At 35.2% G+C, this 15,567-nt stretch overlaps 1 protein-coding gene across 3 annotated transcripts in view; it reads left to right on the top strand.

The window, feature by feature from the left end:
• The window catches only part of FAF1 (Fas associated factor 1), a 378,065-nt gene that overhangs the window by 316,925 nt on the left and 45,573 nt on the right, over positions 1-15,567 (top strand). For all 3 annotated transcript variants that reach the window (XM_031684245.2, XM_006200466.4, XM_072974476.1), the window contains 2 exons: positions 12,042-12,122; positions 13,214-13,291. In XM_031684245.2, coding sequence (XP_031540105.1) covers positions 12,042-12,122; positions 13,214-13,291 — 159 coding nt within the window. The remainder of the gene's footprint in view (positions 1-12,041; positions 12,123-13,213; positions 13,292-15,567) is intronic.

Below are 15,567 nucleotides of genomic sequence, written 5' to 3' on the forward strand. Positions count from 1 at the left end.
GTACACACACACACACACACAAAACCTCCAGAGCATTTAGCTGGACTTCTCATGTACAGGCCTGCCATATTGGAGAAGAAATATGTTTGTCTCTCCCTGTTACCTTTCTCAGAGTTTATTCTCTTGGTAGACAGGTTCCTGTGTGAAAAAACTATTCCTATTATAGGAATCTGTTCAGAAGCACGGATCTCATCTCCCAGACTTCTGTCTGACTGCTAAAGGATTAGGTTCTGGTCCTAGTATTTAACCATTCTTCTGCACCAGTGTGAATGAACTTTCCCCATTTATGGCTTTTCTGAAAGCAAAAACAGCATCCCAACCACTTGTCACTTAAGCAGGATTAGATACATTACTTTGAAACAAAGCTTCTTAAGCAGTGTTTTTCAAGATTAAATGTACATAGCACTCATCCGGAGATTTTATTAAAATTCATGTTGTGATTCATTCAGTCTGGCATGGAGCCCAAGATTATTCCACATTTATGACAAGCTTCCAATTGATTTCAGTGCTGCTTGTTTTTGGACCACACTGGTTAGCAAGGTTCTAAGTATTATTTCTGTTACTACAACCTAGTCATCCAAGGTCTTACCATTGTATGAGCAGAATCAAGAATCAGCTGGTTTTCTTCAGGTGAGGTGGCATTCAAAGCTATATTATTTGACCATGGTGACTTCAATCAGTTTATTTGTTTATTCAGTTTAATAGTTTCTGTAGAACTAGAGGTTACCCTTTGAAATGGTCCTTGGCCACTTATTCTTACCTTTCATCCATACTGGAAAATTCAAAACATCACTTTGAGTATTTCTTCATTCTCTGTATTCCCTTAGAATTCCTAGCACATGTATACTCGACACTCTGATTATAGCCTCCATCACATTTTATTTCTCTGTCTCTCTCTCTGTTGCAATTCATATAATTTCTTCAAATTATTTCTACTTCATTAGCTCTTTTCATCTGTATCCAAGCTGCTGAATAATCCATACATTAATTTTTTCAGTATTATTAATCATTTGTTTTCTAAAGCTATATTGAGGTGTAATTGATCTATAATAAACTATACCTATATAAAGTATCCAATTTGAAAAGTTTTGACATATATGTAAATGAATGAAACCTTTACCACAATGAAAATAGTAAACATATCCATATCCATCACTCTTAATAGTTTCCTCATGCACACATAATCCATTCCTTCTGCCTCTACCTGCCAGCCACCCAAGTCCTAGGCAACCATTGATCTTTCTGTCACTGTAGATTTGTTTTCATTTTCTCAAGTTTTATGAAAAGTTGAATCATACAGTATATACTCTTTCATCTAGCTTCTTTCACTCAGCATAATTATTTTGAAATTTATCCATGTTGTTGCATGTATCAATAGTTCCTTTCTTTTAATTAAGTAGTATTCCACTATGTGGACATACAGAAATTTTACAATTTTTTTGGTTCTAGTAATAGTTTTAATATAAACAGAATTTGCATAGCACACGGTTAATTTTTGTAATGTGTATCATTCAGTGTCATTCAGTGTATCCACAATATTGAACAACCAGCATCTAGCAATATTAACAATGCTACTTTTTTAAGAATAATTTAAAATAGCCAAGACATGGAAACAACCTAAATGCCCATTGACAGATGACTGGATAAGGAAGCTGTGGTATATTTATACAATGGAATACTATGCAACCATAAAAATAATGAAATAATGCCATTTGCAGCAACATGAATGGACCTGGAGATGGTCATTCTAAGTAAGCCAGAAAGAGAAAGAAAAATACCATATGGTATCACTTATATGTGGAATCTTAAAAAAAAAAAAGACAAATGAACTTATTTTTACAAAACAGAAACAGACTCACAGATATAGAAATAAACTTATGGTTACTGGGAGGGGGGGGTGGGAAGGGATAAATTGGGAGTTTGAGATTTGCACATACTAACTAATATATATAAAATATAAACAGCAAGTTCATGCTGTATAGTACAGGGGACGATATTGGATATCTTATAGTAACTTATGTTGAAAAAGAATATGAAAACAAATATATGTATGTTCATGTATGACTGAAGCATCATGCTGTACACCAGAAATTGACACAGCTTCATAAACTTTCTATACTTCAATAAAAATATATATCCAAAAAGTAACATTTGCATTATAATTTTTTGCATAAGCGCCTTTTTAAAAACAAAAAAACACAGCAAACAGCTTGAATTACACTATATTATTATTTCTGATTAGCTCATCTCACACACACACACACACATACACACACACACACACACACACACAGAGAGTTTGAATATTCAGCTGTACTGAAATGCAGTATTCCAACTGACCCCAATGCTTCATTCATTGTTAGCTATCCTGAATCCTAAAACAGGTTGCCAACATTCAGGACAAGCCTAGCCTCCAATAGTCACTGAGCAATATGATGTGCATGCAGGGTAACTAACTGCCTGAGCTTTAGTACTTGTCAGTTACTGAAACAAACACTACAAATTTTACCTGATTCACTCTAAATACTGATGTGCTTCTAGTCCCCAGTGGAAAGATTGTCAGACTGCACTTTGATTCAACTCTGTATGTGACATCATTTTCATTTAGTAAAATCAGGTGGGCAAAGCTAAGAATGAATAGTCTCAGTTCTCTCTAAATTGTTTTTTCTTTCTCTCTCTCTCTCTCCTCTGTTTTTACTGTTTTGACAATGAAGCTGGGCAGCCTCATTTAACCTTGCATTTCAGTGCCATCTTCTTAGGTCTTGAGGGAACCTCCATTTTTTGTTGGTTGCCTTCAGTAACTGACCGTAAGTCACTCAGTTCTGAGTACATTTCTTCTTTTGAGTCTCTGACTCAGATTTGATTTTCATTAGAGAACTCAAGTCTCGAAACCTACTAATCATTTAAAAGTTAATGTAAAAACCACCGACAAATGGCTTACCACTCTTATTCTCTGAAATCCTATAAAGGGGAATTGTTATATTATGACAGAGGTTCCAGCACTTGTCTGCTGTGAACAAGAAATGATTTGACAAAGCCTCTAGTACTGCTTTCAATAGTGTTTGTATTTTTTCACATTTTAAAAAATCTTTTCACCTATTTATGGACATGCTATTACAAATAAAGCTTCTATGAACATTCATATACAAGTTTTAATATAGGCATATGCTGTCATTTGTCTTGGGTAACTACCTAGAATGACTAGATCATATGGTAGGTATATGCTTTTTAAGAAACTGCCAAAGTATTTTCCAAAGTGGTTGCACCGTTTTACTTTTCCACCAGCAGTATATAGAGTTCCAGTGGCTCCACTTGGTATGTCAGCACTTGGTATGGTTAGTCCTTTTTAATTTTAGACATTCTAATAGGCTTATAGTGGTGACTCATTGTGGTTTCAATTTGCATTTTCCTAATGACTAATGAGATCAAGCATCTTTTCATGTACTTACTTGCTAAACCGTTTGTCTTTTTTGGTGAAGTTTCTGCAAATCTTTTACATTTTAAAAATTGTATTCTTTGTTATTTTATATTTAAGAGTTATTTATATGTTCTAGATATGAGTCCTTTATTTTATAAGTAATTTGCAAAGATTTTTCTTCCAGTTTATGGCTTAATTTACATTATCATTTTCAATTGTCTTTAGTAGTACAGATTTTAATTTTGATGAATTCTACTTTATATCTTTTCTTTTATCTATCATGCTTTTGCATCATATCTAAGAAATATTGATGTAATCCAAGGCCATTATTTTCTCCTATGATTCTGCTAAAAGTATTAATCCTTCAGATTTTATACTTAGGTCTATGATCCACTTGAATTAAATCTTATATATAGTATAAAATATGGATTTAAGGGTTTTTTTCCCCCAGAGGGTAAAGGAAGATATGGATATCCAGTAGTTCTGGCACTGTTTACTGAAAAGACTTCCTTTTTCCACTGAATTGCCTTTTCATCTTTGTCAAAAATCAGATGATCAAGTAGTATAAGTTCTCTAATGTTCTTCTTTTCATAGTTGTTTCAGCTATTCTAGGTCCGGTGCATTTCCATATGAATTTTATAATCAGTTTGTCAATTTCTACAAATAAACTATGGTTACCAAAGGGGAAAGGGGTAAGGGAGAGGGATAAATTAGGAGCTTAGGATTAACATATATACACTATTATATATAAAATAGATAAACAACAAAGACCCTATATACCACAGGGAACTATACTCAATATCTTGTAATAATCTATATAATGGAAAGAATCTGAAAAAGAATATATGCGTGTGTGTATGTATAACTGAATCACTTTGCTGTACACTTGAAACTAACAATGTTGTAAATCAACTATATTTTAATTTTTAAAATTAACTAATAAAAATACTACTGGTATTTTTATTAGAATTGCATTGAATCTGTACATTACCTAGATAGAATTTACATACAAAAATTGACTGTATTGATCCATGAAAATGATATATCTCTGTGTATTTAGGTCTTTTTTAATTCCTCTCATTAATGTTTTAAAAATTTTCAGTGTACATCTTTTCTCAACTTTATGCCTAAGTATTTCATATATTTTATGCTATTATAAGTGGCATTTTTTAAATTGTAAGTTCTGATCATTTCTTGCTAGTGTGTAGAAATATAGCTGCTTGTTTTATATCAATTTTATATCCTGTAACTTACCAAAATAACCTATTAATTCTGATAGTTTTTTGGTAGAATCCATAGGATTTTCCAGATTCCCTAATCATTTTATCTGTGAGTAAAGAGAGTTTATCTTCTTCCTTTTCATTCTTGATGCTTTTTCTTTCTTTTCCTTGCTTTAGATTTGAAAAATCATTCACTGTGATTTACCATTTGATCATCTCAATGGATTCAGAAAAAATATTAGACCACAGTTAATTCATTCCTGATAGAAACTTTCAGTAAAACAGGAATAGAGTAGAACCTGTTAAAGGGCATCTATTTAAAAGAAAAAAAAAAAACCTGCAAAATAATATTTTGCTTACTGGTGAGAGACTAAATGTTTTCCTGCTAAGATCAGGAAAGAAGCAGGGATGTCTGTTCACATCACTTCTATTCGCTCTTGAACTATAGATTCTAGCCAGTCTAATAATCAATAACTTTCCATTCCCCCTCCCTTCTATTCTATTTTCTGTCTCTTTGAATCAGCCTCTACTACATGCCTTATGTAAGTGGAAACATATAATATTTGTCTTTTTGTGTCTGGCTTTTACTAAGCATAATGTCTTTAAAGTTTCTCTATGTTATAGTATGTATCAGTACTCCATTCCTTTTTATGACTGAATAGTATTCCATTGTGTGTATATACCGCATTTTGTATCTCTTCATCTGTTGATAGACACTTGGGTTGTTTCCATCTTGTGGCTATTGTGAATAATGCTGCTATGAGTATGTATTTATTGGCCATTTATATATCTTTTTTAGAGAAATGTCTGTTCAAGTCCTTTGCCTGTTTTTGGATTGAATTGTTTGTTCTTTTTGCTTTTGTTGAGTCACAGGAGTTCTGGATATTAAACTCTTATCAGATACATGATTTGCAAATATTTTCTTCCATTCCGTGAATTGTCTTTTCACTTTCTTGATAATGTCCTTTGATGCACAGAAGTTTGTTTGTTTGTTTTTGTTTGTTTATTTGTTTAGAGTAAAGGTAGGTTTATTCAGAGAGATCCATACTCCATAGACAGAGTGCAGGCTGTATCAGAAGGCAAGAGAAAGGCCACGAGGTGTAGGGGTTGGGTGCTTAGTGGATATACAGAGAGATCCATACTCTGTAGACAGAGTGCGATCTGCCTCACTCAGAAGGGAGTAGCCACGAGGTGTGGGGGTTTATAGTTTTTGTGGGCTCGGTAACTTCATATGCTAACAAGTGGGAGGATTATTTTAACTACTTTGGGGAAGGGGCAGGGAATTGGGCCACCACCCACTTTTTGACCTTTTACGGTTGGCCTCAGAACTGTCATGGCGCCTGTGGGAGTGCCATTTACCATGCTAATGTATTACAGTAAGCATATGATAAAGCTCAAGGTCTGCTAGAAGTCAAATCTCCCACTATCTTGGGCCTCAAGGCCTACTGGGAGTTGAATCTTCTACCATTTTGTTGTTAATTGCTGTGTCATTCCTTGAATGGCCATACCCTGCCCCCTTCCTGTCTCATTCCCCTCTCAGGGATTTTACTCCCATAATCTTATGGGGCGATGCACAGAAGTTTTTAGGGTGAAGCCCAGTTTATCTGTTTTTACTTTTTAATGCCTGTGCTTTGTTTCTTACTGAAGAAATCACTGCCTAAGGTCATGAGGATTTTCACCTATATTTTTTTCTGTGAATTTTGTGGTTTTAACTCTTAATTTTAGATCTTTTATCCATTTTCAGTTGTTATTTTTGTATATGGTATAAAACTAGGATCCAACCTCATTTTTTTGCATCTGAATATCTAGCTTTCCCAGTGTCATTTGTTTAAAAGACAAAAAAAAACTACCCTTTCTCCATTGAATAAGCTTAGTACTCTTGTTGAAAATAAATTTACCATATATGTGAGAGTTTATTTCTAGGCTCTCAGTTCAAATGCATTTGTTTAGGTGTATATCATTATGCCAATACAACAATGTTTTTGACTACCATAGCTTTGTAATAAGTTTTGGAAATGTTGAGTCCTCCAACTTTGTTCTCCTTTTTCAGAATTGCTTTGACTGTTTGGGGTTCCTGAGTTTCCATATGAATTTAGATTGAATTTTTTATTTCTGTACAAAATGCCATTGAGATATACTCAATTGTTTGTTAAAGAGATTCAAATAGTAAGGAAGAAATGTCTATTAATCTACTCGTGAAGCTCCCATTTCCAGTTCTCTTCATACCTTTGGGAAGATCCAGATTTCCATCTGGAATTGTTTTCCTTCTCCTTAAAGGACTTCCTCTAACTTTTACTGTAGTACACATGCTGGTAGTTAACTCAGCTTTTGCATATTGAAAAAGCCTTCATGTCACTTTCAATTTTGAAGTTACTTTTACTGAGTATAGAATTCTAAGTTAACAAGTGTTTTTTTCTTTCAGTGCTTTAAAGATGTTGCTCCAGTGTCTTCTCATTTGCACTATTTTTAATGAGAAGTCTGATCTCATTCTTATTCTGTCCCCCTTTACATATATGTCTTTTCTTTTTTTCTGACTGATTTTAAGATTTTTCATTTTATTATTAATTTTATACAATTTGTGTATGATGTGCCTTGGTGTAACTTTCTTCATGTTTGTTTTGCCTGATGTTGATTTAGACTCTTGGCTCTGTGGCTTTATAGTTTTCATCAAATTCTAAAACTGTTTGGCCATTATTTATTACAATAATTTTCTCCCCCTTTCCATGGCACCCTATTTCCAGAGTCCAGTTACACTTATATTAAGTTATCCCACAGATAACTTTTCCAGTTTTCTACCTTGCTCCAAAATAAAATTTTCTGGATCTATTTGGGCCTCAAGTTACCAAGATGGATAATCTGCCTGTCAGATTCCATTTTACCTCATCATTTACAGTGCTGATTTTCAATTTTCTCTTTATTACTACCTAGGTATTTTTCTTTGTTCTTTCTTAAATGCTGAGTAATATTTTTAACATTTTTGCTAAATTCTATTGCTATCTCTAAGTATTTATATTGAAAGAAGTTCACATGACCTTGGTCCCTATCTCCTTAGGGATAGACCAGGACCATTTCCCTGTTTTCAAGGTCCTACTTATTAAGGCAGAGAGCAGGGTGTATATTCTAAGCTGGGCATTCAGAAGAATAAATAAATACCATATGTATATATGTATGTGGGTATTTGTGTACGCAGTTGGTTATTACTTGAAACAAGCCTAACCACTATAGCCTGCTTGTTGATAATTTGAAATTGTGCATTAGTTCTTTGAGAATTAACTGATGATTACTAGTTTTAAACACTAGTGAGGAGTAACAAGTTAACTTAAATTCCATTTCTGGTTAAATTCCTCATTTGGGAGCCATTCGATAGCTCATAAAGTGTTTTCATTATTTTTAATGGGTTGTAGTGAAATCTGATTCAGTGGCCACTGTCTCAGATATACAAAACTGTACCCAGCCACCCAGTGTTGCCACAGTGGGAAAAAGTATAGGCTTTCAGGAGAGAAAGACTAGGTTTGAATTGTAATTCCATCACTTTTCAACAAGTCCTTGTAATATTCAGAATAGGAAAAACACACAAATAAAAAATTACTGGTCTGAAGAATACTTAAAAGTTCCAGACTTCAGGTATATTACTGTTGAGTAGTGATAATTCCACTCATTCATCAAACAAATAAGTATTGAATGCTTGCCATATGTGAGATAGTAGCCTAGTAGCCTAGGTGCTATAGGAGATATAGAGTCCTTTCCCTGTGGGAGCTTACAGCTCAGGTAGAGAGACAAGTGTACAGGTGAGTGTAGCACCAAGCCGGATGAGAGCAGTGACAAGTATGCTACAGACGAAAGGCTCCAGTGGAGGTTATCACTCTATTCTGAGCAATCCAGCTTCTCACTTTACTATGACAAGGAGTGTTTTCATACTAAGCAGCCCAAACCATAGCCCAGGCAGCACCTAAAACCTATTCCTGGACCTGATCATCCAGCTGTTCTACCTCCACACAATCAAAATGTATGTCTAGTTACTTTGTCTGATGTATCCTCTCAGCTTTAGCAAGGGAAACCTCCACAAGGACAGTATTCGTAAGACATAGAAGTTCCAAGAGGCATATCTATAGTTTATGAGAACAAACTTACACACGAAATGTTAACCACAGCACCTGGAATTTTCTTAGATTTAATCATATTGAATAATATGGGGGGAAAGGCTAAGCGGTGTTCTCTAAATCCCCAAGTTGGAAATGACTGTGAATAAGACAATTGGAGAGGCAAATATAAAATCTACAAGACAGAAAAGAAGAAATGATAGCCATTCACGAGCAACTACCAACTTGCAAGAAGCTATGACCATGATGAGTCTAGGAGAATTTATCCTGAGTCACGTGCCTGAGCCAGTCCTTCTCTCTGTGCTGGTCAGGGAGAGCTGTCGGGAAGGGGACGAGCACTGGATTGCCGAGGAGGAGAGGAGAGGAAGGTGTCAGGAGTCCTGGATTCAAATCTAAGCTCTGCCGCTGACTTAATGGTCTTGGGTAAATTATTTATCCTCAATATGATTTCAGTTTATTCATCTGTATAGTGGCTTTTTTGGACACTCTGGTCTCTTATATTTCATAAATATATGAAAACTGGTAGGATTTTGAGTGATAGAGCTAATGGAACAGGAAGTTTTCCAGGTGGAGAGAGTGACATTATTTAAGGAACAAAAGGAAATTACTGCAAAATATGAATGCTGAACTCTTCACAGTAAATCAGTAAACTCCATAAAATAATGATGAAGGTAGTCCAAGCATGATTATGTGTCTTCCTCTATTAAACTGTGGCCTGCCTCTGTATCCCTACTATTAGAATGATGTCTATAGTAAAGTTGGTGCTTAATGAATATTTGTGAGAAGGAAGGGAAATGGGAGGGAAGCAAATTAGGTGGTTCAGGAAGTCCTCTCACAACAGGTGCCACATTTTGTGGCAGAGATCCTTGTATTTAATGGCCTTTCATATCTGCAACAGTCTGTTTTAAAACAGAGCTATTTACTTAGAATGCTTTTATTATAAATTATATTTGTGCTCAGAGAGGCCTTCCAGCTGTGGTAGCTTTTAGAAGGTCCCTTTGTTGTGTGTGCATAGTGTCGTAACAGGTCATTTCTGCCCAGCCAGTCAATTTCATTGACTGAGATGGGGTTGCTTTGTGGATGAGCTGTATCTTTTTCCTCCTTAATTTTTACTGTAAACAATAAATAATTTATGCCTGGAAAGACAATTCATTTATTCAACAGATGCTTATTAAATACCTCTCAAAAGCTAGGAATTATGTGAAACACTTGGAATACAGAGATACATAATATTGACAAGATCCCTGTTTTTATGATGCTTACAGTGTTGTGGGGGACTCTCACATTAAATAAGTAGTCATATGATAATTAATTAATGTAATTGTGGTAAATGTTGTAAAGGGAAAATACAGAATGTTACGAGAGAAACCTAAACTAATTTGGAGGGATGGGGTCAGCAAAATAAGGTATAATTAAAATTTTAAACATCTTAAATATTTCCCCATTTGAAATATAAAAAGATAAGATTACTCCCATAGGTTGTTGATAATATTAGGGATATCTAAATTTGGAAAGATAGACTTATCCAGAAAGGCACAGAATCCTTAAAAACTCAATCCTTTAATAAATGACTGAAAAGGGAGACACCGTTTATGCAAGAACACACAGCTTGCTACTAGCAGGACTAGGACTTGAACACAGGTCTGCTGATCTTTTCATTATATCTCCTTGGTGACATAAAAAGTAAAGACATTATACATCAAATATAGATTAGCCATGGCCAAATGAAAGTGGTCTCACAAACTTGTCTATTAAGTTGGGGAAGAAGTTTACAGAGCAATAAATTAGGCAAATGCAAATGTAAACAGAAATGTGCGAAGTGTGTTCAATTAGGTTGGTTACATCTGGTCATAGTAAAACTGTATTATACAGACCAAAGTGGGAAATACCCAGTTAGAATTAATGAAAATGTATTTAAAGAAACATGCTTTTATTTCTTTAAAATGGAATACTAATGGCTAAGTACAAGTCTCCAAGTAGAAGTTCTTAAAACCTACTTTTATTCATATGTAATATTACATGACATGCACATTGTCCTAACTGCTTTGTAGGCTGAGTGGCCTTTCAGCTAGGTTAAGCATGGTTCATGGTCATTTGTTCCAACATATAATTTCCCTAGCATTCCCTTTCGTCATAGATGGTATAGCAGTTAGCTTCAGGCAAGCAACATCTAATTCTTCCTGATTTTTTTATTTGAAAGATGAAGAATCAATGAAATGGTACTATTCATACCAGAAATTGTGGAATTTAATAGAATCACTGAAACCAAAGGGAGTTTGGGGCTTCAGGGAGAAGGCCAGTCTTAAATAGGTGTCCAGGTAAGCACCTAAGCCAATGCCGCGCATATACTCAGCCTGAGTAAGCATATATTGAATGGGGAGACAAAAATAATTAAGTTAAACCACATGAAATTTCTACTTCTGTAGGCCAAAATCAGTCAAACATTGGTGATTTTACACGGTTCAGCCTATTGTGCAAAATGACCAAAAAGGGAACCTATACTCTAATGTCAACAGGTGGGGGTATTTATTAAATTTAAGTACATGTATGTTGGCTGTACTCCAGAATTTAACAAATAAGACATTCTGGCAGGTGAATTAATTTTTAGTTTCATGTGAAATCGTGATTTAAATGTAGGCAGATGACATAATCACTTCAGATGCTAAAAATATCCTAAAAGATCTTCAATTTAGATAACTTCTACGTTATCCACACTTTATGAATGTGGATGTTGTGAGGAAATACTTGATAACTAAGTTTTAGTGGGGTGATGTGGACTGAAGTTAACAGGGTATTTTGCTTTCAGCCTCTTTCTGTGCTGACCAGGGGGTTGCTTCCTAGTCCTTTACTCTCTCCCAGCCCTTAGTCCCAATGCTGACAATTTCCAGAATTATCCCCAAAATCAAGAAAGTGGGGAAGGAAATGAACTGAATGGCTGGTGCTTTGCTAGGTAGTTTATATATTATTGCATTTAACTCTCACAACAACTCTATGAGACAAGTATTACTTCTTTTTTTCATTTGAGGAAACTGAGACCTAGAGAGGTTAAATAACTTGCCCAAGGTCACATAGTTTGTAAGTGGCAGAGCAAGGCTTCAAACATTCTTATTTTCCCCATCTACTGTGCTCTCACCTTATTCTTCTTCTTATTATTATTCGTTAACTTATTTACACTCTACACTTTAAAGATGCCTTGTTTGATTATAAGTTTACACAGGAGTAAGACAAGGGGATTCTCATTGGTTTTTTCTTTAAAAACAGTAATATGGTAAAATGCATTTGAATCTTTTCCTTTCTTTTAAGGATGAACGAGAAGCCAGAGAAAATGTGAAGAGAGAGCAAGATGAGGCCTATCGCCTTTCACTTGAGGCTGACAGGGCAAAGGTAGGTTTGGTCAGGGGGCATCTGGGATAAAGAACTCAATCCTAAATAGTCTTTCATTGTTTAAGTGCCAGCCCTTTAATCATTTTGATCCCTAAGAGAGAGAGGTTTGCAGTGGAAAAAGCTAGATTCAATTAACAGAAAGAATATAATTCTACCCCGGTTCTTAAAACATGGTTCATTTTGACAACATAAATTTTTTTCAAGAGTCATAAGAAGTGAAAACAAAAATGGTCCTAGTAGGTATTTCACTTTTTAAATCAGTCTATAGGAAAACCTACCAATGTTTAAAAAGCTCTACAGGTGATTCTACTGTGCAGTCAGTGTTGAGAACCACTGATTTGTTCAAAGCTTCTTGAACACCTGCTTCTGTACTGGGCATAGGAGGGGAAAATGAATAACCACAGTTTCAGCCCTCAAATAAGGCTCACAGTGTGGTGTAGAGTAGATTAAGTCAAGAGCAAAGATAGCTAGAACTTTTGGGCAAGGGTCCTAAATGTCATAAGGGAAGCACTGAGTTCTGTGAGAGTTCAGTGAACAAGTTTCAGTGAAAAGTTTTTGCCAGCTTTTTCAGAGAGCCAAGAAATAGAAATGTACTAGGGAGGGTTTCACAGAAGAGACTGTCTATTTGAACTGGATAGAGAAAGAGGGGTAGGAGAGAAGAAGTAATATATGCTAGCAGCAGGGGACCAGAAGGGTTGGGTTCATGATGGAAGCTGATGTGAATAGAGTTTGATATTTGGGTACAGGAGAAATAGCAGAAAAGACCAGAAAGGAAGACCAGAGAAAGGTTCTGGAGGATCTTGAATGCCACTCTACCCAGAGTTACCCAGGTGTTCAAATAGGAACCCACCATGCATTATCAGAGAGCTATGCTTTGTTCTTGCTTTTCTTTCCATTCTTGTTCCAGAGACAAACACTTCCATTACCACAGTGGTGTACCTCTGGGCCATGCTGGGAATTCGCTCTTTTTCTTTTCTTTTTTCTTTTTTCTTTCTCTTTCTCTTTCTTTTCTTTCTTTGTTTCTTTTTCTTTTTTTTTTTTTAAGTAAGTCTGGTTTTTGAGAGCTGTATTCCTTTCTCTTTTATCAACAGAGGGAAGCTCATGAGAGAGAGATGGCAGAACAGTTTCGTTTGGAGCAGATTCGCAAAGAACAAGAAGAGGAACGTGAGGTAGGGCATAATTTTTCAAAAGTTGTTCAAAAGCTAGGTCTGTTTACACTGTGTTTGATACTAAGGCTGTTACTATTTCTTATAACTTACTTATTTCCACTTTTCCCAGATTCATTTTAGGATAGAAGACTAACCTTTTTGTAAAAGAATCATTCCTGATCTGTTGTATTGAACTCTTAGAACACTTGACCTTGTACTAGATTCATAGTTTCCTATTCTTTTCAATTCCTTTCCCCTTTTCTTGCCTCACAAATACTCCCATCCTTCCTAAATACTGTCCCACCCCAAGAACACAAGGAATTTATTTTCTCCCCTTTTCCCAAGCTTCACTTTACCCACCAAAAGATGCTATGAGTTACTTCTGCAACATCCTGAACTGGGCCCCTATATATGAGAAATCCATTTAGCTTGGCTAAATTTTTCCCCCCTAGGTTCATGTCATGTATGTGACAACACAAATTCTTTCATTCACTCACTTTGCAAAATTTTTTTTTGGCTGCTTAATATGTGGCCAAAATCTGCTAAGGTATGGTAGGGTTACAGATGTGGGTCCTCCCCTCCAGGAGTTCATAGTCTTGCAAAAATAGAATTACATACCATATGTAAAAATTATTATAGAGATTTACCTAAAGTGCGGTGGGAAAAAAGAGAAGGGATGTCAAGAATGACATCCTATGGTAGCTTACAAAAAAGAACTTTTAGAACTTTCTTCTAGACATGGGATTAATGGCAAAATTCACTTATAAAAAGAGGAAGCCACCTAACAAGTGATGGAAAGGCCTGGAGGGCCCTAACTTGGGCTGAGGAAAACTCCACTAGTTATCATGCTTGGTCAGAGGATGCCAGGTTGTAACATACTCAACAAATGGGTTTTGTTTTGTTTTTATTGAAGTATAGTTGATTTATAATGTTGTGTTAGTTTCAGGTGTATAGCAAAGTGATTCAAATATGTGTATGTGTGTATATATATATATATATTCTTTTTCAGATTCTTTTCCATTATAGGTTATTATAAGATATTGGATATAGTTCCCTAGGCTATGCAGTAAATCCTTGTTATTTATTTATGCATATAAATATACATGCAGTGTACATATATACATGTAGTAGTTTACATATAGTAGTTTGTATCTGCTAATCCCAAACTCCTACTTTATTCTTCCCTCCACCTTTCCCCCCGGTAACCATCAGTTTGTTTTCTATGTCAGTGAGTCTATTTCTGTTTTGTAAATAAGTTCATTTGTGTCAATTTTTTTAGATTCCACATATAAGTGATATCATATGTATTTTTCTTTCTCTTTCTGGCTTACTTCATTTAGTATGACAACCGCCAGGTCCATCCATGTTACTGCAGATGGCATTATTGTATTCTTTTTTATGGCTGAGTAGTATTCCGTTTATAACACATATTCTTTATCTAGTCGTCTGTCAGTAGACATTTAGATTGTTTCCATGTCTTAGCTATTGGAAACAGTGCTGCTGTGAACATTGGGGTGCATATATCTTTTCAAAGTAGAGTTTTTGTCTTTTCCAGATATCTTCCCAGGAGTGAGTTTGCTAGATCCTGTAATAACTCTATTTTTAGTTTTTTTAAGGAGCCTCTGTACTGTGTTCAATAGCAGCTGCACCAATTTACTTTCCCATCAACGATGTAAGAGGGTTGGTTCCCTTTTCTCCACACCTTCTCCAACATCAGCAAATGTTCTTTGAACAAGAACTATGCTAAACACTGAAAGAGAAACACAGGATAGTAAAACATTTTCTACTTATAAGAAGGGATTATATCTTGTAGGGAAGATACAACATGTCTACAGATAACAGCAAATCAAGGAAATACATGCTAAATAACATTAGAGAAATAAAAGCAAGATTACTTAAGAGAGTTCAGGAGCAAAGTAAAAATCTTTACTTTGTACAGTCTTTACAGTTTTTGTAATCAGACAGTTCTATAGAAGAAGTAATAGTTGAGCCAGGTCTTGAGAGTCATATATAAAATTTCACTGTTTGGAAATCAGAGTATATTCATTATTGAGTGCCTGTCATATATGTACAAGATACTGTGTCAGACAAACTCTAGTCTCTGTATGCTGAAGACTCTAAATGGAAAATACTTTGTTCATCATCTTCTGTGTATCAAGTACTCTGCAAGCAGCTTTACCTGTGTTTATTCATTGACCACTAAGACAAGCCCCAAGTTTAGAGATTTCTCTTTACAGGTGAAAACTGAAGCTCATTGAGAAGTCACACAGAAATGAGAACAGCTGAGGTTCTCACCT

The sequence above is a fragment of the Vicugna pacos genome, chromosome 13, assembly GCF_048564905.1.
Source record: "Vicugna pacos chromosome 13, VicPac4, whole genome shotgun sequence".
NCBI lineage: Eukaryota > Metazoa > Chordata > Mammalia > Artiodactyla > Camelidae > Vicugna > Vicugna pacos.